Genomic DNA, 27,312 nt, shown 5'->3' with positions numbered 1-27,312 from the left:
TTTTATTTATAATGGCAATAATTTATATAAATAAATCCTTTGGTCCTAGGCTTGCCAAGGACATGTGAGTCTTGAAATGATGTTGACCACTGGTTGGTAACAATGACAATCTATAAATTTGTTACTACCGTGGTCTGTTTGGCCAGTATATCCTGCAGTTATAAAAACTTTACAACGTTTGACCTTATCAGACTAGCAATCCTTATGTCTAATGTTAACGAACGTTGCCTAACTTTTGTAACGTAATTTATTTAAAAACATCAATGTTTCCAATAAGTCAAAACAACAGCATAAGATATGGCACTTACCTGCTCAGATGACATGTTTTCGGATATCCGTCTTTTCCTTTCTTTCGTTATTTATTTGTAAATTAGCTCTGATAAGATGTCTTGTATCCATGTGTACACCAGTGCCTCGAACCGCATTCATCCGCGCAGAGGAGCATAGCCGAAGCACAACCAAAACAATGTTCTTTCGCAAGACGCATGCAGTTTTATTTTATTTTTAACCGCTAGAGGGCCAAAAGTTACATAGTGTAGCTTTAACTAAAAGTCAGTAACTGTAATCTCATTGCTAGAATTAAAATGTAATGTGTTACATGACTTTTTTTTTTTTTTGACTAAAAACTGATTAGATAACAAATTATACAGCAGAAAATTACTTTGTAATCAGATTACACCCACACTGAATATAAAACATATAGGATTTTCTTTAAAAAATAATATATACCGTTCAAAAGTTTAGGGTCACGTACTCATTCTTTATTTTTTTATTTTTTTTTCACATTTTAGAATAATAGTAAAGTCATCACAACTATGGAATAACATAAATGGAACTATGGGAATTATGTTGTGACTAAAAAAATCCAAAATAAATCAAAACTGTGTTATATTTTAGCATCTTCAGAGTAGTCACCCTTTGCCTAGATTTTGCAGACATGTACTCTTGACATTTTCTCAACCAACTTCTTGAGGTATCACCCTGGGATGCTTTTTAAACAGTATTGAAGGAGTTCCCATCTATGTTGGGCACTTAGTGGCTGCTTTTCTTAATTATTCGGTCCAAGTCATCCATTTAAAAAAAAAAAATTTTTAAATTAAATTTTAATTTTGTAATTAAATACATTTATATGTTGGCACAATTATATTTTTGTCTACAAAACTAATTTCAAACATTTAAGCATACGTCTTCAGATCAAAAGATTTTTAAGATCATGAGAAACATTTCAGGCAAGTGACCCCAAACTTTTGAATGGTAGTGTATATATATATATATATATAAACGCAACATGCAACAATTTCAAAGATTTTACTGAGTTACAGTTCATTTAAGGAAATCAGTCAATTGAAATAAATTCATTAGGCCCTAATCTAATGTAATCAATGTGTATGGAAAATTTCTGGGATCTTTTATTTCAGCTCATGAAACATGGGACCAACACTTTACATGTTGTGTTTATATTTTTGTTCAGTGTATATAAATGGTACTTTAATTCACCAAAGTTGCATTCAACTGATCACAAAGTATAGTCAGGACATTACTGACGTAAAAAACAGCACCATCACCATTTGAAAAAAGTCATTTGATCAAATCTAGACAGGCCCCATTTCCAGCAGCCATCACTCCAACACTTTATCCTTGAGTAGTCATGCTAAATTGCTAATGTAGTACTAGAAAATCACTTGCCATTATATCAAACACAGTTGAAAGCTATTTGGTTCGTTAAATGAAGCTTAACATTGTCTTTGTGTTTGTTTTTGAGTTGCCACATTATGCAATAGACTGGCATGTCTTAAGGTCAATATTAGGTCAAAAATGGAAAAAAAGAAACAGTTTCTCTAGGAACTCGTCAGTCAATCATTGTTTTGAGGAATGAAGGCAATACAATGCTTGAAATTGCCAAAAAACTGAAGATTTCATACAAAGGTGTACACTACAGTCTTCAAAGACAAAGGACAACTGGCTCTAACAAGGACAGAAAGAGATGTGGAAGACCAGATGTACAACTAAGCAAGAGGATAAGTACATCAGAGTCTCTAGTTTGAGAAATAGATGCCTCACATGTCCTCAGCTGACAGCTTCATTGAGTTCTACCCGCTCAACACCAGTTTCATGTACAACAGTAAAGAGAAGACTCAGGGGTGCAGGCCTTATGGGTAGAACTGCAAAGAAAAAGACACTTTTGAAACAGAAAAACAAAAAGAAAAGGTTAGAGTGGGCAAAGAAACACAGACATTGGACAACAGATAATTGGAAAAGAGTGTTATGGATCTTAAACCCATTGAGCTTTTGTGGGATCAGCTAGACTGTAAGGTGCGTGAGAAGTGCCCGACAAGACAGCCACATCTATGGCAAGTGCTACAGGAAGTGTGGGGTGAAATGTCACCTGAGTATCTGGATAAACTGACAGCTAGAATGCCAAGGATCTGCAAAGCTGTAATTGCTACACGTGGAGGATTTTTTGATGAGAACTCTTTGAAGTAGTTTAAGAAGTTCTGGACATTTTTTTTTCAAATTGTACTTTTCCATGTTATTAATGTCCTGACTATACATTGTGATCAGTTGAATGTCACTTTGGTGAATAAATGTGTTTAAGAAATAAAAAATTTCTAAATGTGGCACATTAATAATCTGTTAAGCATTATATAATGTAATAATGTTTTAAAGTTATAAACAAAAACAAAAATCTAGCTTTTTACATTTGGGGTCCCTGGATTTTTATTTTTTATTTTATTTTTTTATAGGGAGAATCTGGTTCGCCAGGAGATCCTGGAGAGAGAGGTGTCAAGGTAATGCCCGAAACATACTTCACACAAGTACGCAAATGCAGACGTGAGTACTTGGCCAATGTGTGGTCCCGTTGTACATACATTACGTGCGCTCTTGCTTTGCTCTGAAACCGGTATTTTATAGATCCATGTCCGAAACCAGGAAAATGCTGCCTTCGGAGGCGGGATGAAAATAAGGTGCTTTTCAAACTGTTTGGAGACCAGTTCCTTAAGAGTTCCATTCATTCAAAACAGCTGTCAGTTAAGCCATTAACTGATTAGGCAGCAAGTCAGCGGCCTACGTTTCTGATGTTGCCCGGATGTGGTAAATGAGTCGATAGTTGAGGAGTGGGGAGAGACACAGAGAAAAAACAAGATCGGTTGAATGGACTGGTGACAAAAAGTCATATATATTTTTCGAAAAGTTTCAACTCAAATTGCTGCCCGAGTCCGCCATGACAGTTGTTGATTGAAAGAAGAAAATCTGCTCTAGCGCCCCTTGCGGCAGTGCTGAGAATGCAGCGCGTACTTGCGTTGGGTTATGAATTGAGCGCTGACACATTTCTCAACACAACGACACGTGAAATCGAGCTTGCGTAGCAAGGTGCGTCTGCGTTCACGTACTTGCGTAGAGTATGTTTGGGCCTTAAGACATTAACTTAGATCTCAATCACATCTTTCATCTGTCTCTTGAACTTTCTTCTTTTGTCTCCCTTTAAAATGGTCTCATAGTTGCTTTAATAGCTCAAAGCATAAAGCCTGCAACACTCATAATTCTCCTCTCCTGCACCATCAGGGCCCTCTTGGTCTCCCGGGACGACCAGGTGACCTTGGGGGAAAAGGCGAGCCCGGGAAATTAGGGTTACCGGTGAGCAGCTTTCTTTATTTTACACCTGTTAGATTAACAGAGAGATTCCTCTAAACTGCTTACAGAGAGGCACTGATTTATAAACCACATTCTGCAGCAACATCTCAGAACAGTCAGTGCTGTTTTATATTGAATGTCTTTGTTTATTTTTTTATTAGGGTCCAGAGGGGCACAAAGGAGAGAAGGGCGAGCCGGTATGCGCTGCTGTCATGTTTATGGCTTTTCAAAATTTCTAAACACATTGTTGATATTACTTTTTTACTATATTTTGAGGTGAATTCAATATTGCTCTGTGCCTGCATAACAGTATTTGTTTGTCTCATTATGCTGAATCTGTGAGTGCTCTTGGATGTTAAATTAAAAGTAGTCACCGTATTAATGTATTATTATAAGCTTTTCATCTTTCAAATCTATCATTCTTCAGGGAAAGCCGGGGCCACCGGGAGAATCTCAAGTGAGTGATTTTTGCTGTCCTTACTGAGTATTGTAATCAAGCTGTTTAACATAAATGAATTTTAAGTTAGTCATGCCATTTTCAGTCGGCCGATTAAAATTCATGATTGTAACACGTCATTTAAGCTGTCAAGCCTGTATTGTTCTTTTATTCTGTTTAATATTCAATAGAAACATTCTTTTTTTTTTTTTGCATTTGCATTTGCATTTGCATGTGCATTTGCATTTGCATTTCTTTGGCAGTAGTTTGAGTATTTCTGTTTTTGCTGGTATACTGTATACTGTACATACTATCAATGTCTTCAAATTCATTTAATTCTTCCTTCTTAGTTTACCATGTCAGACAACAACATTCTCACCAGGGCTATTAAGGTACAATAAGACATTAGATAGTCTGGGTTTTAGTCTCTCAGTCTGGGAATCTTTACTGTATATTGGTATATTTGGTGTGTTTAAAGGGTGAGCCAGGTGAGCCGGGGCTCCCAGGACTCCGTGGGGAGACAGGACTTCCTGGGCCACCTGTGAGTGATGCTGCCATATCATTTGTTCATATCATCATATCATCAACTTATTAAAACCAAATGAGTTATTATATCCTTTGGCATTTATTTTTCTTTAGGGTCCTGAAGGTAAACCAGCACCTCCAGGAAATTTAATGGTGAGTCCACTTTTAATTATTAGATTATTTTATTGGTTTTTCACTAAGCAAATATGCTGTATGAGAGTATGGATTTGATGTTACTTATTGGTTTAAGTTAGCTACTTCAGTTTTATAAGATATATCATAAGTAACCTGTACAGTACCAGTCAAAGGTTTGGCATACCTACTCAAACTGCATTATTACTATTTATTACTACATTTTATATGATTAGTAATGTCATCAAAACTATGTAATAACGCATATAGAAGTATGGGAATTATGTTGTGACCAAAAATGTTGAACAAATCAAAACTATGATATATTTTAGCTTCGTTAAAGTAGACACCGCTCTGCACACTCTGGACAGTCTCTAATCCAACTTCATGAGGTATCCACCTGGGATGCTTTTAAAAACATAATGAATGAGTTCCCTTTTATGCTAGACACTTGTTAGCTGCGTTAACTTCACTCTCTCCAATAGATCTCATCCATTTCATTTTTTTAATTTTTTTATTAACATTTAGTTTTTTTTTTTTTTAAATATGCATATGTATGATCTATTATTAAATGTATTTAGTCTTAAAACCATTTTATTGCATTTAAACATTAGCCATTAGATCAAAAGGCCATCATGCAAATCATGCAAAACATAAATTCAACTAATTGTGTCTAGACTTTTGACTGGCACTGTCAATGTTTGAATACTGGGCAATGAAGGACTTGCAATACATGTGTAATCAAGCTCAATACATTTCTTTTCACAGTTTGGATCTGGTACTGGAAGAGATGGTCTGGATGGTCTACCTGGAAGGCCTGGATCTAAGGTTGGGCTATTTCCTGTTTTAAATGCCAGTTTTAATCCTCTGTCCAATTAAATACGTTGAGAACTAATTATCCTCTTCACATGGTTATAATTAACTGTGCGTTTGTATGCAGGGTGAACCAGGACAAAAGGGTGACCCAGGACCAGTGAGTAATATTATTTATTTATTTATTTATTTATTGCTTTTTTGTGCCTAAAATTAACTTGACTCTGTAGCGTGTGATTCATATTTTAAAATGCAATGACATTAACTGAATTACAGGTTGTGCAACTGGGGTGCTGTATTGAAATACATCAAAACACAATGTTTACTGATGAGCCTGTAGGAACATTTGTTGTCATTTTGGTTCATGTCAGTTGAAATACAGACTAAATTTAAAATATGTAAAATAATGTAATCTATGATTTATCCTAAAATCCTATAAGGCTATTTTATGTTCATGTCAGGCAGCCTGTTATCATAATTTGAGCATCTAGAGTACTTTTGAGTCTTTGAGTGCTGTAATTGTGTTTAATTCAAAAGAAAGGAGAAAAGGGAGATTCTGGACGGGCTGGGATTACTGGTATGCCTGGTTTACCTGGAACACCTGTGAGTGAAGTCCTTCTTTACTGTTAATATGTGTAGAGCAAAATTTACAGCAGGTAAAATCTAGAAACAATAAAAAAAAAAAAAAGTTTTTTGATAAAGCGATTTTTCTCTTCTCTACTTTCGTTTCTCCTCTTCTCTTCTTCTTTCCTTTTTCACTTCCCCTTCACCTTACCCCTTACCTTTCTCTTCCTTGTAGGGGAAGCCTGGTGTTGATGGGAAGCGTGGGATGGCTGGAAAAGATGTAAGTGTTATATTCTTATGTACCTCTAAACATTCTCAAATTCCAAAAAACGGACCCTTCTGTTTGTGATTGCTGCAGGGAGAACACGGACCCAAGGGTGATGAAGGGGCAAAGGTAGGGACACCATGACTATGATATAAACTACTATTCAATTCTATTTAAAATGAAATAGTGTTTAGCTGACATCTCTTTTTCTTTTAATGCTTAGGGTGAAAAAGGTGAACCTGGTGTTAATGTAAGACATTCTAAAATCATACACATATTGATCTAATGTTATTGTGGTTAGTGTTAAATAGTTAAATGCTTTGTTTATATATATCCAATATATGTTTTGTGGTGTGTTTCTGTAATTATAACTGCTTTAGGGAAATGAAGGTAAAAAAGGAGAGCCAGGATCTCCAGGCTTGCCAGGTCCACCCGTTGTTCTTCAAGAGGTAAAAGTTTTTTGTTTGAGCTTAGACAAAAAAAAAAAAAAAATACTCTCTTCTTTGCATACGTGTTTAGTCAGCCTTTTGACTCTTGGTAAATTGCATTTGTGTTTGTTCTCAGGGTATGTCAGTTGAGGACATAAAAAAGGCATTTCCCATACCAATGGGACCCCCTGGAGTGACAGTGAGTGCATCACACAGAGGACTGCAATTAGAAGCTTTTATAGACAATCAACATATTATTGACGTAAAAATGTAACTGCAGACTATAATTTAGACATTTGGATGCAAAGACTGTGAAGGATTCATGTTGGAGCTTTTAGATAGTTAAATGAGTTAAATCATCATGCATTTTTAATGCATTGACTTTCAACTCTTATGTGTGCGTGTATGTGCCTGTCTGTGTTCATGTGTGTATAGGGTCCTCCTGGGATAAAGGTAAGATATTCATTGCCATAATTCTATTAAATAAATTAAATAATAAAAATAGGTTTTTAGATGTTGGCTGAGGTTTTTTTTTTTTTTTCGTTGGTTGGCAGGGAGAGAAAGGAGAGATGGGTTTGCAAGGAGAGAAGGTATCATAGCTTTCAAGCTTTCTAACTCTTGAGTACACAAGTTATTTTAAAGCTACACTATGTAAGATTTTTTTTGTTAGAAATGAACAAAATATTATTAATGAGCAAGGGCACCAACAATCTTCCAAACCATGTTTTTGCCTTACCCCGATTCACTATGGTAAGCCTGTAATAATTATTTATATTTTAGAGCTGTTGGGATGGATTTGGCTGGAAATTGCATACTTCCGTCATTCGTCTGTGCGTGTTTATGTCATATCTGTAATGAAATAAGATCCAGCTATTATAGCGCTTATATATCTGCGGTGAAAGGTGTGGTAGTAGTTTGAAGCTTGTAGCCACAACAAATGAGCAACATTAACCGTGGATCATTCAAAAAGACAACCCTCTGGGGAAATCACCTGTTTTCAAAATAAAGAAACCTTCAAGAGTCTGCAAGCAAAAAGGGAAAGCGATAGAGCCCATAATAAAACATGAAACAATATCAGATTGGCTTTTCAGAGGTGGCGACATCTCTGAGAACTTAAAGGATTTAAAACCGACCCAGAGATGACCCAGTTATTCTTGCTAGACAGGTAAGATATTTTATTGGACCGATAGTTAGGCAGGTACAGTAGCTCTCTTAGCGCGGAAGCTCGTTAGATAGCGTTAGCCACTCTAATGGGGCATTTTATCATGGATTTTGATACTGCAGTGCTTTCAGTTTCATTTTCAAGGAAGGCAGGATAATGACTTTTTTTTTTTACTTTTATGCTGGTAACAATGCTGATCTCTAAACCAGTTACTACCTTGGACTGCATGACAAGAGCTGTATCCGGACCAGTAGACTCCTGTATAAACCCCTGAATTTCGGACATATTCAGAAAAATACTGGCCCGAAGTCTAAAATTCCACAGGCCCGTATACATCTGATTATGGCCATTTGTTGCCATGGTAAGTAATCCCCTTAAGTTGTCTGTCAGGAGACTTCCACACCTGAGTATCATTTGCATTTCTCGCCTTCTAGATAAAATGGTCACCCCTATTGGTCATTTATCTCAAACTGGATTGGCTGCCCTTAAATTTAACCTACCCTTAAATCTTGACAACCATTGGGCCACTGCATACACTGGCTTTAATTTTATTGTTTACAATTTATTTAGCACATCCCTAAATCTTGACAGCTATTGGGCCACTGCATGCATTGGCTTTCATTTTATTTATTTATTATATGTTGACACAATATAAATGCTGAAACAATAATTGGGTTAAAAGATCTTTAATTAAAAGGAAAACATGAAATATACAAAATAGAACACTAATAAAATATACAAACATCTGAAACACATTGTGAAACTTCAATTAGAGTTCAGTAAATGAACTGGCATCTGACTCTGTCACTTGTCATCACATGAAAGTGATCAGTCCCAGTATAGTGTGGGTCTGCATCAAGTCTCTTCTGAAGCTCCTGGAACAGAGCTTCTCAAAGCTGTTGGTTTTACAACCCACACCGGCCTCCCATAGACAACACCATCTTCTTAATCAGACATCATGTCCACGGAATACACAATACTCCTGTGTCTGTCTCTTTACTTTCACTTGGAGCTTCACTTCAACGCTGAGGCTGTATTTTTTGTAAGCATCGTAGGCAACATTAATAATAGTATTATAACAGTCAACATACAGGGCACGGCGGCCCCTCAGCACACTAGAGCAGAAGGAGAAAAAAAACATTGCCGTTTATCAAGGTCTAAAACTTTGCTTGTTGCAGAACAATCTGAAATAATGTTAAACATTGTAAAAGTCACTTTTTGCAACCTGAACTTGTTCAGAACGTTAATTCTTTGTGACTCCTGCGCTAAAAACAATCTACTGAAACAGAACGCAGGTGTCTTGGCATGCATTTTTTGAAAACTGAAGCTCTTATTAACTTGACACAGTGTCTAAAAATGTGCCGATCCTGTGTGAGACACTGAAGAAACAGCGAGAAGAAACTGTGCAGCAGTCAAGGAAGTTCATCCAGCCTATTTACGTAGGAAAACAATGAAAAAAACAGAGCAGACACACGCAAAAACACGTTCGGTGTGAACGGCCCCTAACTCAAATGTTCGCGTGTATCTGTGAGTGAGAGTATGTGAGTGAAACAAGTTCGGATGGCCTGTATATTTTTTCATAAATTACAAACCAGAACCCTACTTGAAAAACTGACCCATCCCGACCTCCACGGCTTCTAACGTGAACCGCTCTGAGAGCGCTGACAACAGCATATTTGCGCGTGTACCCAGAACAACATGTCACCCCTCAAGCAGTTTTTACCAAGCATTCCTACCAGGGAAACTTCACGGCAGGGCCGTAGCTAGTGGGGTTAAAGGTGGTAATGATTTTAGGGGCCAAAAGGTCCAGGGGGCCCCACAACAAATTTTAAACAGTATTTTTTATAGGAAAGGGGCTTAGAGCAATACACAGTCAGGGGGCCCAGATTACCTTGCTACGGCCCTGCTTCACGGTTCCCTTTACATGTCCGCTGACAGGGCCGTTTCTAGGCATAGCCGAACTAGGCAGTCGCCTAGGGCACCACATGTTGAGAGGGCACCAAAGAGGAGGCCTCTGCCATACCGTTTTTATATGATATGACTAGCAATTGTTGTGTCTAATGTCATTGTTGCCTAACTTTTGTAACGCTATTTATTTTAAAACAGCTGTTTTCAATAAGTCAAAACAACAGCGAAAGATATGCTACTTACCTGCTCATTTTCGGATATCCGTCTTTCTCTTCCTTTCGTTATTTATTTATTTTTTGAGGGGAGTGGGCGAGTTTTGTTGTCATTAGTGACATTCACTATGATAAGATGATCACCTGTTACCATCATTACACCTCAAACCATCAAATTCATCTGTGCAGAAGAGCGGAGGCGAAGCCCAACTCACGTAATTTCCAAATCAATGTTCCTCCAAAAGTAACCTGCAGTTTTATGCTTCAACCGCTAGAGGGACAAAAGTTACATAGTGTAGCTTTAATAAGTTATTTTTATGTTTTGAGGAGGAATAACAGTTTGTATTATTTAATAGGGTGACGCTGGTCCACCTGGGAGCACTATTGAAATAAAGGTCTTCATTGTTACTCAATGATTAACACATAATTAACTTTATTACAAAACTGGTCTTAAGTGATGTAAACATAATTTTACATTCCATTTCAGGACATTGAAGCCATGTTTGAATCATATGGTATTAAAGTAAGTGTTGTCAGGCCAACCCATTGTTGTTCTTTTAAACTGCTCGTCAACATAAAGGGATACTAAACATTTTTAATTTTGATTGTTTTGTTTTAAATAAAGGGTGAAGTGTGTAATTTTTGTGGCACTAGCATGCAACAGACTTAAATAATGACTTTTTGAATGATGTTTTCAAACAAATTTCCAGAACACTCAACCTGTCTTCCATTGGTCAACAAACAGGCTGTCCCACCCCCAAAATCACTTCTTTGGTTTAGCCAATGTTGCTATGTTGGGGTTGTCGTGATGCTCAAATAAACAGAGCAATGTTTACAATTTTGGGGAAAATCTATATTTGAATGGCTTACTTACAGTTGTATCAGCATTTTAAAGGGGTCATGACATGCCTTTTTTATTATTTGAATATGTTCCTTAACGGTTCACTTGTAATATTAGTATTACATTAGTAAAGTTTTTGGCATAATAAAAAGTCTTATATTTGTAGAACACAGTCATTTTCCACCCTCATTCTGACCCTCTGTCGGAAGTGCTTGGTTTTGGTGCTGCTTCTCCTTTAAGACTTACACGCCCACTGTTATGATTGGCTCTCTGCTCTTGACTGACCTGCTCTCTCATTGCCATCTCACTGCTCACCACTACTGGGGTGCATTTCCCTAAAGCAAGTTCCATCGTTATCAACATGCAGTAGTTCAACGATTTGGTGTTTCCCGAAACCGTAGTTCCAATAAACATTCGCAAATAACATCGCAAAGTTGTGTTGTTTGAACTACAGCTCTCCGCCAGTGGTTAGAAGCATAGTTTCTTGTTAGTTTGCTGCGTGGACATCATTTGACATCGCTGAAGCTTCTATACTGTATCTTTTATTCCATATACTGTATATCTTTCATTCTGTCCAGACTTTGACCTCGTTTACATGCATTTAAGAAAACTATTTATTCCGGGGTTGTGCAGAAAGCGGCATTCTGAAACTTTACATAATGCAAATGCAGCATTTTTAAGTGATTTAAGGCTGTTAGGAGAAAACGCTTTATCACACACGTTTTCTGTCAGATAACTTTTATGTGTTTATGTCAATGCATAAGTGGTGTTAATACGTTTTTGAAGAGCTCAAGTGCATCAGGGGAACTCCAAAGTCTAATATTGAGGGAAACCTATCTATTGCATTATAATGCATCTGTCGCATTACAAAGTGCATGCTGCTTTCGTGTCTTCATCAGCTTTCGTGCATCTTTCTGGTGTACGTGTAAATGAGCTTTTAGAATTTAATATTTGCAGAAGTTATTATTCCAACCCCTGAGTAACGTCATTAACGACAGCTCAACCAAGGTGGTTCGAATGATGGATGTTCAACATAGTTACTGTGGTTTCGGGAAACAGTCGTGACTAGCTAGTTCAATTCTACAATGATGCATCTTTCTATTTTGGTTACGCAGTGAGTTATGTTGTTGCCCAGCTAATGATTTTTGGTTCCCAGAACGGACATTCTAAAGTTCTCTCTTGGTTCGCCTGGAAAGTTTTCTTTATGGAAATAGAACGTTCCCTACAGGTTTGGAGAACTTTCCCTAACGTCTTACTAACGTTCCCCTAAAGTTCCCCTAACTTTATCCTAACCTCTTACAGTATATACTGATATCCTTTCTGTAACCCTGCACATCAATAAATCTAATCCATGTCTTGTTCTGATCTATTGTTTAAATAATTAATTATTAAAATAATTTAAACACATCATCACACATAATATGGAATGATAGATAACTAATATATATAAATTAATATACATATTTTTTTACCCACTTATATTGTCGTAGGGGTGTTGGAGCCTATCCCAGTCACCTCGGGCCGAATTAAGGCAGGAAAACACCCTGAACAGGTGGATTAAACTAATATGTAAAATGTAATTCTTCCATTAATGTGTACGATTTTTTTAAAAACATTTATTTTTTTATCTAACATTGTACCATACTGAAAACTGAGCCTTGATTTTTATGTTACATCAGCTACTCAGTACCAGATATTAATATACATATATTTAGGTAAATTATTCCAAATAACAGACATTAAAAATGGAATAAACATTTAATTAACCTTAAAAGGCTAACACTGGATTAATTTCTTACCACTGAAGTGTAGTTTGCGGATACATCTGCTTCTCTTTATTTGTAGTAAATAATCAAAAACTTCTCGGTTACACTTCTACAACCTGTTCTTTTCGATTATATGAGTGAAATCTTTATCAAATCAGTAATATATGTATTTAATCTCACATCTAGAAGCAATTATTTATTGAGGAATTCGATAAAGGAATGCCAGTCAGCGAGTGTCCACCGGAATGACAATATTAGAGGAATAAAGCACGTGCGGATCAAATGCGCATCCATGTATCAGGCGCAAAAGTATCGTTAAGCACGTATAATGTTTTCTTTTCACATCTCTTTTTTATAATGTGTTCAAATCCCATACACTGTGATCTTCTACATTTATTTAAAGGCTGTACTGCACTAATTTCAGTAATTGTTGTATCAACCTCACTGAAACTTAATAATCAAATAATCAAATTATATTAAAAAATAATAAAACAATTTTAATAACAAAATAAAACCTAAAAATAACCATTAGATAATGTTCTGTTAAAGTTATTTTAAGGTTGTCCCACGAAAACCTCCCTGTAACTTTCCCTCATAACGTTTCCAAGAACGTTTGGTTCTCCAAAAAAATAACCAAACGGGAACCAAATGCTAACGTTAGGGGAACGTTCTGTATTTGCTGGTTGTACGTGAAACAGTATGGAAGTGATTAAAGGTAAATTAGGCGTTGATGTGTTGTTGTGGAGGAGTTCGGATGCAAATGTCTACCACAGTGTGACATCACAATGTGGACAAAGCAGAAAACTAGTCATTTTGGCAGCTTGGTTTCAACAAATGCTCTTTTTGCAGTGAGGAGAAAGTTTTAAGTTCTTAAACTTACAGTATGTTTTTATAGTATAATGATCTCTTATATGTTAAAAGATCAAGGAAAATTTGATTCCTCATGTCATGACCCCTTTTAGCTGGGAAAGGACAAAGTATTTTCACATTGAAAAAACACACATCACCTTTAATGTCTGTTGTCAGTTATATACCTGAATATACTTTCAGATATATCCACATTCTAGTAACTTTGTATAACATTGCTTTCACACAACACAAAGATATATTTAAAATAATTAAAAAATGCACTTCCCAGCTCTCGCTGCTGAAGGCCTTGATAGACAGGCTGCTTCAGGATGGTATGGAGGAGCTTCTTCATGATATTACCACCAACAGAAGAGTCAAAGGAGAGAGACAAGAGCCTGACTCCAACATCATCACTGAATACTCTGTGAGCAACCTCCTGAACTTACAAAACATCTCTAATTTGCTGCTAATTGCTACATAATGACTCAACAAACATTCTGATTGCCAGTCAGTTAGATTTATGGTTTACCACAGTGAGATACCCACCCTGTTTATTAAGCCTGCCTTCCTAATCCACAGAGCTCAGTAAAGTACAGTCATCTTCATGAGTCTGATATGGATTTGATTGAGGAAGAGTCTGATCTTGAAGAGGGACAGATGCCTGAACCAAGTCCTGTAAGCAAAACATACCTCACTGTTTAAGTATTTGCGGCACCATTATTCGTAGTATGCTTTAGTCTTTTATGATATTGATCCTATGCAAACCATTCTAACCTAATATCAACACACTTTATTCGGTTTCTCAGGTGGTACTTGACCGGTTTGATCTAATATTATGTTGTTTTTAGATTGAGGAGTAATAAGACATTTTCCTCCTGGTTTGCTCATTTATTTCAAGTTAATCTACCTTTATTGGAAGCAGTATAGTTGTTTTTGAATGTTGTCCTGTTGGTTACACAGCTAATTTCAATAACATATCTTGTTTTTTTTAAGGAGTCAATTGTAGAAACTGAGGTAGGTCCTACTCTTTGGAGCATCTCTACCATCCATAGTAAGGATGACCTGAGCAAAACAAAGGGCAGGCTGGCAGAGGATGATGAAAAGAAACCTGTAAAGACCAACTTCAGTGACGTAACACCTTCCAAATTTACTCAAACCAACACTTCCTCTGAGAGGGTACGCTTACAGATACTTATTGCTGAAGCTCATTTGAGTGAAGAATTGTTATTGTGGTTATATAGACAAAATCTCTCTCAATCTCTCCATTAAAATACCACATCTAAACAATTTTACATTTAAACCATTGCTCATCAATCTAATTTACTATTTTAAAAAACTTTCGAATTGATGTTATTAGTTAATATCGTATTTGACATGTATGATTCATACAAAAGTGCCATTCAATTGCTACTTTTAAAACAAGCTTACATTATTAAAATAATGTTTTCTGACAGTTGGGTTCTGAAAAGGCAGAGGTAGGTATGGTTTTACACAGTCATGAGGACACAGGGAAGAAAACATCTGGAGAGAAGAAGAAAGGCAGGGAAAGGGGAAAGGTATCTGTTAATGTATCAGTTCTTATGGTCTGTGTTTTCTGTAAATAAACTGAGTATAATTTCATGAAAATTGAAATGATCAATGATCAGTTTTTTAAGCAGACATACATGTCTTAAGGCTGGTGATAGAATCATAATTTAATCAGCTATTTTAACCTGCTAGTTGCTGTTTTTAAAAAAACCTAACCAGGCCTAATTAAAATTTAACATGACAATTGAGACATTAATCAATTCATTGTGATATACAGTATATACACTACCGGTCAAAAGTTTCAAAACACTTGACTGAAATGTTTCTCATGATCTTAAAAATCTTTTGATCTGAAGGCGTATGTTTAAATGTTTGAAATTAGTTTTGTAGACAAAAATATAATTGTGCCAACATATTAATTTATTTCATTATAAAACTAAAATTTAATAATAAAAAAAAAAAAAAAGTTTTGAAATTGATGACTTGGACCAAATAATAAAGAAAAGCAGCCAATAAGTGCCCAACATAGATGGGAACTCCTTCAGTACTGTTTAAAAATCATCCCAGGGTGATACCTCAAGAAGTTGGTTGAGAAAATGTCAAGAGTACATGTCTGCAAATTCTAGGCAAAGGGTGACTACATTGAAGATCCTAAAATATAACACAGTTTTGATTTATTTTGGATTTTGTTTAGTCACAACATAATTCCCATAATTCCATTTATGTTATTCCATAGTTTTGATGACTTTACTATTATTCTAAAATGTGAAGAAAATAAATAAAGAATGAGTAAGTGACCCTAAACTTTTGAACGGTAGTGTGCATATATATATATATATATATATATATATATATATATATATATATATATATATATATATATATATATATATATATATATATACACAGTATATATACGTATCTTATCATATTGAATTAAATATCATTAAAAATTGAACTTCTAAATGTCTTTAAACATTTCTGATGATTGCTATTAAAAGCCTTTTTATAAATTATGTTTATTCTCAACTGCTAAACTCTCAACCAGGGAAAAGGAAATAAAGGACGTCAAAAACGGCAAAAGAAGCGTTTGGTAAATGTTTTAATTCAAACATCACACCTAACCTGATATTCATACATCATTCACAACCAAGAGTCTAACAATGACTAAATAATGCTCATTATTTCTCATTTTTTTATTAAGCTTCTCTTTTATAATTACTCTAATATTCTAATATACTAGAGAGTTTATAAATCTGTCTAACTATGCTGAAATATTTCATTAAAACAGCATAAACCCAAAATTAATTATAACCACACTGTACATAAATGATTTTTAATACATTTAAATACAACATTTAATGCACATGTTATTTTATGCCTCTAATAATCCTTTTTTTAAATAATTAATTTAACTAATCTGTTACTAATTTCACTAATTACAGTCATTACTAATGTCATTAATGTGTTTAAACCACTTAACTACTTAATCAGAAAGCATGATTACCGATATTGTTGTTTGTTTCTATTCTTTTCTACCTGACAGTTTATTATCAGTTTAGTACATGTTTATTATCCATTTTGAACATTAGTGTCAAAACAAAAAAACTTTTGCTGGCAATATTTTGTATTTATTCTCTAATTTTGTATCTTTTAAATGCATGCATACATTTTCTCTTATTACTGTAAATTAAACAGGAAGACCAAGACAACATGGAAGATGATGCGGAGGAAGCATCATATGATGATGAAGAATACAGCTATGAATATGTGGTACTGTCTGTGATATGATCTAAAATCTATATTAAGAGTCCTTAATACAGACAAATCTTCAAAACTCAAAAGTTGTTGCAAGCATTTCAAATTCTTGTTTATACCTTGGCCACGTCACGTGTCTGCTCAGCATCAGTACAGCACACTAGACTTTGTTTGTAATGTATCTGAAGTACTCTCACGTACATAATTAGCTGAATGGGACATTTCCAACCTACACTAAGATCCACCTGTTTGCCTCAAATCTTTCTCTCTCACACACACACCCACGCTGGAGAGTCCAATTACACCATTCACATCACATTTGACATGATGTTAATATTACGCCCACATCCCAACCTAAAAAAATGTCACAAAATGTATAATTAATGTTGAGTAATTATTCTATAATTATTAATAACTTGCCTTCAGTTTACAACTATAAATCAAAAAACGTTATACACGCTCATTTCTCTTGAACTTTTCAGAATTAATTTAATATGCCTTCTTTGTGTCATGTCAGGATGAGCTGCCCACAGAAGAGCCGTTTCTCACTCAAGAGGAGGAGGGTGGAGGGGAGGAGGTGAGCATTAGCAAAACAGCTCTCAATTATTCACACAGCATTCTTAAGTATCAGAGAGCCACAAGGAGTTTGGCCACTCATAATCATTCAAGTCTACAACACAACAGAATTTTCTACTTAGTCACAATCAAGATAAATTGATGTCACCACAGTCACAGTGCAATTATAACACTGCTTCTGTAGTGTCAGTGTTGTAAAATAATAAGTTTACAATGTTATTTTCTATTCCATTTCAATGCAAATTAAATTTTTATTTTTTTTTATTTTTTTTGGGGGGGGGGGTGCTGTTTTTGTCCTTAGCTAAAATACTCTGCAACAACAGCTTTATACACACAAGAAAATGAGGTAAGAGTATTTTTCTTCTAAGCCATTTTTTCGGATTTATAAACGGTTACATTGATTGGGACACAGTGTGTTCTAAGCTAAAATTATTCCAAAATTCCCACAGGGAGACACCAAAACATCCCCTCCTCCATCACAGTCTCCAGAAAATATTATACTGGTAGGAATGTATTTACAGTAATTTTTTTATTTTTAATGGCCAATCTTCAGAATTCCCACGGTCATGGAAAACTTGGAGATCAGGGTATGGAAGTTTATTAATGACAAATGTATTTGAAACAAAAAAACACTGAATTGCACTAATTGAAAAATAAATACATTGAATTAACAGTGCTTGCGTTTTTTGGGATGCAATTTCTTTGCTGCATTCTGTGAATATTTTAATTGAAAACATTCTGAACAAAATTTCATCATTAAAAATTCAATAAAAAATGTTCACCCTCCAAAATTCAGTTCCAAATATGTATGTATTTATTTATTTATTTCATCTTTATTATTCAACAGGTAATATTCAGTCCATTATATTTCGCTTTGCAAATTCACCTCTAAAATTTAAATGGTTAAAATTCAGTTGGAAATTCAACCTTGTACATCCTGGCATTATATAGTGTATAAATCCATATAAATATAACCACATGAAATTGCATCTCCAAAAAATGCAAGCACTGTTAATTCAATGCATTTATTTTTCATTTGGTGCAATTCAACATGCTTTTTTTAATGACATTTGTCATTAAAATTCTTCCATATCAGGGAGATCAGTTGTGATTTCCAGGCCTAGAAAAGTAAAGGAAATTCCTATAGTAAATATAATTTTATAATGTATGTCAATTTATCTGTAGGTATAATTCCAAATAATAATCCCTGAATCTTTCATATAATAAACCCTGAAATATTCCCCTGGATCTCTCATTATTTATTGTTAGGAAGTAAGATCTATTTTCTGTTATTCTTATAGTAACTAATAATTACTGTTAAATGTGTTCTAGACAGTGGGTCCCCTGCTTTCATCGAGAGTCACAGAGCAGGTACTGGTTTTACATTATACATTTCAGCAGGTTTAATGCATATGATGCACATTAACTGCTAACTTGTATGTTTTTAGAAGCAGACTGAAACCACACTATTGTCAGTACTAAATACCACACAAACTGGAGAGGAGGTAAGAATATGTCAGCTTTTTCTTTCTAGCTTTCTTCTGGTCTTGCCTGTTTGCTTGAAGTGTGACCTTGTCATATGACAAAACTCATGCACTGATATGCTCCAAGTCTTGCATGTCGCATGTTTGTTGGCTGTTTTAGCTCATTGCATTAGATGAATTAGTTAAATGGGTTTTAGAGTGATTGAATAAGCATGCATTTTGTAATCCCCCCCCCCCTTTTTTTTTTTTTCTTGCATGACAAAATAAGAAAACTCATTACGGAATAAAATACTTGCCATTCACTTGTTCATCATTGAATTTCACCAGTGAAAATGATAGATTGTCTCTTGCAACAGTTAATATAGATTTTAAAGTCAACTTCAGTGTATAAACTTCATTGTATGAAGTATCAAGAACTTAAAAATGCATAACTAATTAAATGTCAAAGCACTCAGTAACAAGTGAAATGTCAAAACAAAAGTAACATACTGGCATCTCAGCATGCACTGCACTTGATTTTCAGTAGGTGGTTTGTGCACTTGGAATACAGAATGGAACATTAAACACGCTTCATAGTCACACTTATAGATCAGCTAATATAAATAATATATTTATTTTCTTAACACAGGAGCTCCCCTAAACTCTCTAAGAGAGAGACTCAAGTGTGTAGAAACTGTGAAGGGTAAAAGAGGGGGAGGATCTGACTGGCCGGCATTACTTTAGGAGAGCCTCCTTTCCCATCGCACAATGATGATGTCATTCGCCCATGCTGCCTCCACCACGACTAGCGTTCAGTACGCTGCAGTGCCACCACAATCTATGAAGAGAGACCAGTCCAGTTTAAACATAAAGAACAGTCCTTGTAATATGCTGTCTTTTATACTTATGCAAAAATCTAAACACTAAATCATATATGTAACACACATAAAAGTGAAAAAACTCATGAATGGTTTCTTGGTTCCTCCGAATCACCATAAAACTGATTTGAATCTCATTTTAAACAGTGCTGTTTTAAAACAATGCTAAAAGTCCTATCACAAACACTTGCCCTGACAGCTCATAATACATAGATTTGTTAATCAGTGCCTTATTTATTGATAAGACTTGAAAAAGATTGTATTTTGTCTGTTGTCATATTTACTTTTTCATTTGCAACAACAGTATGTACTACCTGTTTTCACTGGTGAAATTCAATGGCATATTGTTTCATAATTAATCAGCTTGTGCATGTTTGTCAGTAAATGTGTTCATCCTTCCTAAACCAGTCTTAACCCGTTTCTGAGTGTTTTTTGTTTTATGTGTGTCTTATTCATTATACAATCATGAAATACATGAAATTGCTTTTGAAGGCTAGTTCACACTGCCGCAACAAATGGCAACAAACTTTCAAACATTCTAAGTGGCCTTTAAAACAAAAATGTTCTAGCTCTGAAAAAAATACAAGTTGAAGTCAGAAGTTTACATACTCTTAGGTTGAAGTCATTAAAACTCATTTTTTAACCACTCCACAGATTTAATATTAGCAAACTATAGTTTTGGCAAGTCGTTTAGGACATCTACTTTGTGCATGACACAAGTAATTTTCCCAACAATTGTTTACAGACAGATTGTTTCACTTTTAATTGACTATATCACAATTCCAGTAGGTCATAAGTTTACATACACTTTGTTAGTATTGGCACTGCCTTTAAATTGTTTAACTTGGGTCAAATGTTTTGAGTAGCCTTCCACAAGCTTCTCACAATAAGTTGCTGGAATTTTGGCCCATTCCTCCAGACAGAACTGGTGTAACTGAGTCAGGTTTGTAGGCCTCCTTGCTCGCACATGCTTTTTCAGTTCTGCGCACAAATTTTCAATCAGATTGAGGTCAGGGCTTTGTGATGGTCACTCCAATACCTTGACTTTGTTGTCCTTAAGCCATTTTGCCACAACTTTGGAGGTATGCTTGGGGTCATTGTCCATTTGGAAGACCCATTTGCGACCGAGCTTTAACTTCCTGGCTGATGTCTTTAGATGTTGCTTCAATATATCCACATCATTTTCCTTCCTCATGATTCCATCTATTTTGTAAAGTGCACCAGTCCCTCCTGCAGCAAAGCACCCCCACAACATGATGCTGCCACCCCCATGCTTCACGGTTGGGATGGTGTTCTTTGGCTTGCAAGCCTCACCCTTTTTCCTCCAGACATAATGGTGGTCATTATGGCCATTTTGTTTCATCAGACCAGAGGGCATTTCTCCAAAAGGTAAGATCTTTGTCCCCATGTGCACTTGCAAACTGTAGTCTCTCTTTTTATGGTGGTTTTGGAGCAGTGGCTTCTTCCTTGCTGAGCAGCCTTTCAGGTTATGTCAATATAGGACTCGTTTTACTGTGGATATAGATACTTGTCTACCTGTTTCCTCCAGCATCTTCAGAAGGTCCTTTGCTGTTGTTCTGGGATTGATTTGCACTTTTCGCACCAAACTACATTCATCTCTAGGAGACAGAATACGTCTCCTTTTTGAGTGGTATGATGGCCGCGTGGTCCCATAGGTTTATACTTGCGTACCATTGTATGTTCAGATGAATATGGTACCTTCAGGCATTTGGAAATTGCTCCCAAGAATGAACCAGACTTGTGGAGGTACACAATTTTTTTCTGAGGTCTTGGCTGATTTCTTTTGATTTTCTCATGATGTCAAGCAAAGAGGCACTGAGTTTGAAGGTAGGCCTTAAAATACATCCGCAGGTACACCTCCTATAAGAAGCTAATTGTCTAATTGTCTAAAGGCTTGACATAATTTTCTGGAATTTTCCAAGCTGCTTAAAGGCACAGTTAACTTAGTGTATGTAAACTTCTGACTCACTGGAATTGTTAAAAGTAAAACAATCTGTGTGTAAACAGTTGTTGGAAAAATAACTTGTGTCATGCACAAAGTAGATGTCCTAAACGACTTGCCAAAACTGTAGTTTGCTAATATTAAATCTGTGGATTAAATAATGAGTTTTAATGACTTCAACCTAAGTGTATGTAAACTTCTAACTTCAACTGTAGATGCAGAGCAATGAATATAACAAAACAATTGTTTTTATGTTTTTTTTAAGTCTTTTTACATGGCGTATACAAAACTTGACATTCCTGCAAAAGATGCTGAAAACATCAAGACAGTGGTTTGAAAAATTGAAAAACAGTGCAGACTGACATAATGTAAAAAAAAAAAAAAAAAATCACTAATTCATGCAAACCCAACAACCCTTGGAAGTTAGTGTTTGTTGACGCTGGTTGGAGCAGTGCAAACTTCCATTTAGAGGTTGACAGAGTAGTAGCATTCCTGGTAAAAGTCCTGAAAACATTAGTTGAATGGTTCTTAACCTCCTGAGACCCGAATGTGACCGCTGTGTGCATTTTCCATTTTTCTTATTGATTTTTTAACTAGTAGCACCTAATAAATAACCAAAAAAAAAAAAAAAGATCAAATAGTTTTCCTAAAAATGTATGTCCACATATGTGGACAGCGGGACTACGTTGTGAAATTTTAAATGATACCAAGCTATAGAAAGTCAGATTTTTTTTTTTTTCATCAAATTGTTTATTATGTTTCCAGGAGTGTTGGTTATTCATGTTTTTGAGATGTTACAGACATTACATCAGAAATTAGCATAAATAATTCTGATACAATGTATTGGCCAGCATCATCCAATCACTGCCAACCATGTTAAAATAAAATTATACATTATAAATTCTGAATTTATGTACTGATTACCATTGTCCCATGTCTGCCAAACAAGTTGAGTGGTCCAAACATCATCTGCAGCCTGAAACTGAACTTTAAATTGGAAATTTGTACTGAATGCACTTAGCCGCATAGAGAGCTAAAGGATGCTCCCTTGGTCTCTATTTAGTGAATGACTTAACCTCCATTGTGCTATCTGTCTGCACTGGTCTCAGGACAGTTTAAAATACACTTTGTTTTCATTCTAACTCCGTATACAGCCTCTGAAAACAATATTTTTCCACTTTTGGATATACCCATTGATTCTCAATGTGATAATGCACAGTGAATATAAGATATTTTAAATGAAGCTGTGCATACAGTCCACGAACATGGTCATTATGTTTAAAAGCATGCCGTTTCACGATAAGTCACTCAAATTTAAAAAATTGTATATCGTATGAAACTATCGACTCTAATCTTTTGACTCAAACAGGTTTCAAGGTAAAAACTTAATTAGGTTTCTTACCAGATGCAGTTTTGTTGGCCTTTCTCCCAAATACATACTCTGCTGTGGTCAGCGCCATGTTGTTTGGTCACATGGCTTCGTGCGGCAAAAGTATAACCCTTACTGACAGAACAGAGTCTCCTGAACTGAGATCAGTTGGTTTAAATTAAATTAAATTATGCGTCACGTATAGCGAAGCCAAAATACAACGTCCGTGCATGTGGACGCAGGGTCGCACAAGGTTAAAGACCACATACTGTGAAATCAGATTTTTTTAGTCCATGTCAACAAGCTATGAGGCCATCTATATGCTTGTGTACTCCTACATGGTGACAAAATTGACTGTAAACACATTTTAAATCTACAGTTTCTCTCTTCCGGGAATACGGACCAAAAATATTGATGACTCATTCTGCACTTACTCATTTTGTCCAATCAACTGCTCTGTAAAACGAGAATGTCCCTCCCACAAATACTACCTAATTCTGGCTAGCAATAACAAGTAGCAAATCATGTTCATGACTGTGACATAAACTAAAGGTTATTGGCTATACACTGATCAGCCACAACATTAAAACCACCTGCCTAATATTGTGTAGGTCTCCCTTGTGCCGCCAAAACAGTGCCAACTCACATTTCAGAATAGCATTCTAGATGCTATTCTTCTCACCACAATTGTACAGAGCGGTTATCTGAGTTACCGTAGACTTTGTCAGTTCGAACCAGTCTGGCCATTCTCTGTTGACCTCTCTCATCAACAAGGTATTTCCATCTGTAGAACTGCCTACTGGATGTTTTTTTGTTTTTGGCACCATTCTGAGTAAATTCTAGATACTGCTGTGTGTGAAAATCCCAGGAGCTCAGCAGTTACAGAAATACTCAAACCAGCCTATCTGACACCAACAATCATCCATGCGATTATCTAATCAGCCAATCGTGTGGCAGCAGTACAGTACATAAAATCATGCAGATACGGGTCAGGAGCTTCAGTTAATGTTCACATCAACCATCAGAATGGGGGAAAAATGTGATCTCAGTGATTTGGACCGTAGCATGATTGTTGGTGCCAGATGGGCTGGTTTGAGTATTTCTGTAACTGCTGATCTCCTGGGATTTTCAGGATTTTCATGTCTCTAGAATTTACTCCGAATGGTGCCAAAAACAAAAAACAGCTGGTAAGCAGCAGTTCTGTGGACGGAAACGCCTTGGTGATGAAAGAGATCAATGGAGAATGGCCAGACTGACAAAGTCTAAGGTAACTCAGATAACCACTCTGTACAATTGTGGTGAGAAGAATAGCATGCGGGTTGGCACTGTTTTGGCGGCACGAGGGGGACCTACACAATATTAGGCAGATGGTTTTAATGTTGTGGCTGATCATTTATAACAAAGAGAATACCACCCTTGTTTTTGATACTGATTGGGTATAAACAGGGGAACTTGTCCCGCATTACTGGCCTGGCAGAGGCAAGATCTAAAGTGAAGAGGAGCGCCCATTGGCCTGATCGCATGGTAAAACAACTCATTCATCAGCTGTTTTGAAAGAATTTCATTTTCACATAATAGAATTAGATTGTAATATGATAAATGAAGCAGAAATCAAAACTGTCTTCTGTAGGACTACATGCCTGGGACACCAGGAGGACAAAACCGTTACAAACAAGGACCTAAGGTGATGAAAATCGAATTATATTTCCATATTTAGCAGTAAATATGGTAAAAATAGCATTAATGTGTGGATAACCTCATACTGGCGAGCTGCAAATATAATGGCATAATGTAATAAGGAAAATTTTCTCAGAAAGTTAAAATTATGCCATTTCATCTTGTTTGTAGTGGTCAACATCAGGTGCACGAGGCAAAAAGAAGCGAAATGTAAGTGAGAGTTCGATATACATTCGATATGAAAATTCATTATTTACTCACCCTCATATTGTTCCAAACCTGAAACACAAAAAGAGTTGTTAGGCACAATTTTAGTCTGTCACCATTCACTTTTATTGTTTGGGGGGGGGGGGGGAAATCAACATTCTTCAAAATTTGTCCTCGTGTTCTGTGGAATAAAGTCATATGGGTCATACGGGTTTGGAAATACATGAGGGTGAGTAAAAAAATGTTTTCTTCTTCTTTCTTTTTTGGGTTAACTGTCCCTTTATGAAAATAAAAGAAAAGAAAACTTGTATCATGATAGAAAGTTTGCACAACGTCATACTTTATTTTTCTGTGACTTGTAGAAAAAGAAGCAAGAAAACAAAGACCCCGAGCCTATGGAAGAGATTTATGGGGAAAGAGAAAGAGGGGAAGAGGGGGAGAGAGAGGCAGATGTCTATCTTCAGAACAAGCATGAAAGGGAAAAGAAACAAGTGATTGAAGAGGAGAGGGGAACTGAGGGACACTGGGACATGGAGGAAGATACAGTGACTGAGGCCAGAGAATACAGTTCAGGTGATGGAGATGAGGAGACAGGCAGCGAGGAAATAGGGGAAGACTTTGAGATAGAGAGGGAGAGAGAGAGACTGGAGATGGAGAAAGAAAGAATGGAGCTGGAACGAGAAAGAGAGGAAGAATTGGAGAGGGAGAGAGAACGAGAGAGGGAGACAGAGATGAAGCAGGAGGAAAAAGAGGAGAGAGAGAGACAGCTACAGAGGCAAAGAATGGAATGGGAGAGACAGCGAGAAAAAATGGAAAGAGAGAGAATGGGAGAGATAGACAGAGAAGAAGACATGGAGCCACATATTTCCCACTGTGATTATTTGAAGGTAAGTATGTGCTACAATATCTCTGCTATACTGAATCTAATGTATATATAGAATATATATGTATATATACGCACACACACAAGTTTTAGGTCACAATGCCAAAGTTAAGTATTCAATGAAGCATTCCATGCCCAATTCCAAATCATTGACAAAATGAACGTGTTAACCCTTCAGATTAATTTATTTAATTAAAATAATCAACTGACAGCACTAATATATATATACACTATATATAGTACAAATATAATGTATACTGTATACACAGGGCTAGTTGTCACACTTTATATTTCAGTTAATATCTCTCAACGTGGTTTTATTTTTGAAAGTCAATTTCTGTGTAGCACATGCCTTAAAGTCTTGGCTACAAAAAAAGATTTGAACATTTTCTTTCAGGCCATTAAACAGCCAATTATAGGCTTTTCAGCTAAATGTGAAATAAATAAATAAATTTTATATATATATATATATATATATATATATATATATATATATATATATATATATATATATATATAATTATATTATTAATAATAAAACTTAAATTTGACAACTTGCCCCAACCTGAAATTTATGAAAAATACCTTTGCCGTGACACCTTTGTCCTTGTCTAAATCTTCAGCCTTTTTGAAGAATAAAATCTACCTTCATTAGTTGACCCTTGCCTGAATGTATGTTTTTGTGGTGTTTACCAAACAGCTTTAGTAAAAACATGATGATATTGGAATTTTAGTTTGCAGGTTAGAATTTACAAAAAATATTCACATTTTGAATGGTTTTGAACTAGGTACCAACATGCAAAACCACTGGTAGAGAAAACAAGCATTGTGTAAATTTAACTCAAACCCTTATAGTTACTGAGAAAGATGTGTGACAACTAACCCCAGTATACCCTATTTAAATATACAGTAATTACATTGCATTACATGTTTTTATATGTAGTATGTAAAGGAAATTATGGTATATGTTTGTGTATCTTTCCCTATGGAAAGGGACCTCCCGGTGACAATGGGAATCAAGGCCCCAAGGTTAGCCAAATTTATCTTTTCTTACTAAAAAGCATGATAGTCCCAGCCTGATAAATAATATTGTTCTAGTTCTTCTCTATGAAAGCAATGTCAGCTCTTATTAGTGAGCTCTGTGTGTTACCAAACCAAAGACTGTTAGATAATCATTCCCGCTTCCTGATTGGACTTCACCTCACCCACATATGACATCCCCACCTCCTCATTCGCGATGTTGTTAAATTATTACTGTCAATCTAACTGGGTGTAATTTCAGTAGATCCCTTCCACTCGCTTTGATGTCCCTAGAGTTCTATATATACTTCTCCATAGCTGACTTGGATTTAATATCTTTATTAATATTTCTCTGTTAGTTTTGTATTTCCGATGCAGCATGACATCTCTGAAAGCTTTTCAGCTTGTTGTTTCATTCTCTTTGATATTTGTCTTATACACACTGTGTTTGTGAGTA

At 35.7% G+C, this 27,312-nt stretch overlaps 1 protein-coding gene across 3 annotated transcripts in view; it reads left to right on the top strand.

The window, feature by feature from the left end:
- Nucleotides 1-27,312, top strand: part of LOC127435091 (collagen alpha-1(VII) chain-like) — a 108,188-nt gene that overhangs the window by 62,525 nt on the left and 18,351 nt on the right. Inside the window, exons 51-85 of one of the 3 annotated variants that reach the window (XM_051688267.1) lie at nucleotides 2,745-2,789; nucleotides 3,565-3,636; nucleotides 3,795-3,830; nucleotides 4,061-4,090; nucleotides 4,420-4,461; nucleotides 4,548-4,610; nucleotides 4,709-4,747; nucleotides 5,495-5,554; nucleotides 5,667-5,699; nucleotides 6,077-6,142; nucleotides 6,339-6,383; nucleotides 6,462-6,497; nucleotides 6,592-6,618; nucleotides 6,749-6,817; nucleotides 6,933-6,995; nucleotides 7,232-7,249; nucleotides 7,351-7,386; nucleotides 10,435-10,473; nucleotides 10,566-10,601; nucleotides 13,824-13,958; nucleotides 14,114-14,209; nucleotides 14,528-14,710; nucleotides 14,989-15,090; nucleotides 16,110-16,154; nucleotides 16,760-16,834; nucleotides 17,337-17,396; nucleotides 17,697-17,741; nucleotides 17,845-17,898; nucleotides 18,728-18,766; nucleotides 18,844-18,900; nucleotides 24,515-24,592; nucleotides 24,699-24,752; nucleotides 24,917-24,955; nucleotides 25,315-25,839; nucleotides 26,829-26,864. In XM_051688267.1, coding sequence (XP_051544227.1) covers nucleotides 2,745-2,789; nucleotides 3,565-3,636; nucleotides 3,795-3,830; nucleotides 4,061-4,090; nucleotides 4,420-4,461; nucleotides 4,548-4,610; nucleotides 4,709-4,747; nucleotides 5,495-5,554; nucleotides 5,667-5,699; nucleotides 6,077-6,142; nucleotides 6,339-6,383; nucleotides 6,462-6,497; nucleotides 6,592-6,618; nucleotides 6,749-6,817; nucleotides 6,933-6,995; nucleotides 7,232-7,249; nucleotides 7,351-7,386; nucleotides 10,435-10,473; nucleotides 10,566-10,601; nucleotides 13,824-13,958; nucleotides 14,114-14,209; nucleotides 14,528-14,710; nucleotides 14,989-15,090; nucleotides 16,110-16,154; nucleotides 16,760-16,834; nucleotides 17,337-17,396; nucleotides 17,697-17,741; nucleotides 17,845-17,898; nucleotides 18,728-18,766; nucleotides 18,844-18,900; nucleotides 24,515-24,592; nucleotides 24,699-24,752; nucleotides 24,917-24,955; nucleotides 25,315-25,839; nucleotides 26,829-26,864 — 2,478 coding nt within the window. The remainder of the gene's footprint in view (nucleotides 1-2,744; nucleotides 2,790-3,564; nucleotides 3,637-3,794; nucleotides 3,831-4,060; nucleotides 4,091-4,419; nucleotides 4,462-4,547; nucleotides 4,611-4,708; nucleotides 4,748-5,494; nucleotides 5,555-5,666; nucleotides 5,700-6,076; nucleotides 6,143-6,338; nucleotides 6,384-6,461; nucleotides 6,498-6,591; nucleotides 6,619-6,748; nucleotides 6,818-6,932; nucleotides 6,996-7,231; nucleotides 7,250-7,350; nucleotides 7,387-10,434; nucleotides 10,474-10,565; nucleotides 10,602-13,823; nucleotides 13,959-14,113; nucleotides 14,210-14,527; nucleotides 14,711-14,988; nucleotides 15,091-16,109; nucleotides 16,155-16,759; nucleotides 16,835-17,336; nucleotides 17,397-17,696; nucleotides 17,742-17,844; nucleotides 17,899-18,727; nucleotides 18,767-18,843; nucleotides 18,901-24,514; nucleotides 24,593-24,698; nucleotides 24,753-24,916; nucleotides 24,956-25,314; nucleotides 25,840-26,828; nucleotides 26,865-27,312) is intronic. The other 2 variants (XM_051688266.1, XM_051688264.1) reach the window with 2 other exon arrangements.

Source organism: Myxocyprinus asiaticus, chromosome 45 (genome assembly GCF_019703515.2).
Source record: "Myxocyprinus asiaticus isolate MX2 ecotype Aquarium Trade chromosome 45, UBuf_Myxa_2, whole genome shotgun sequence".
Taxonomy (NCBI): domain Eukaryota; kingdom Metazoa; phylum Chordata; class Actinopteri; order Cypriniformes; family Catostomidae; genus Myxocyprinus; species Myxocyprinus asiaticus.
Note: the sequence above shows the minus strand (reverse complement) of the source record. Positions and strands in the feature narration are given on the sequence as shown.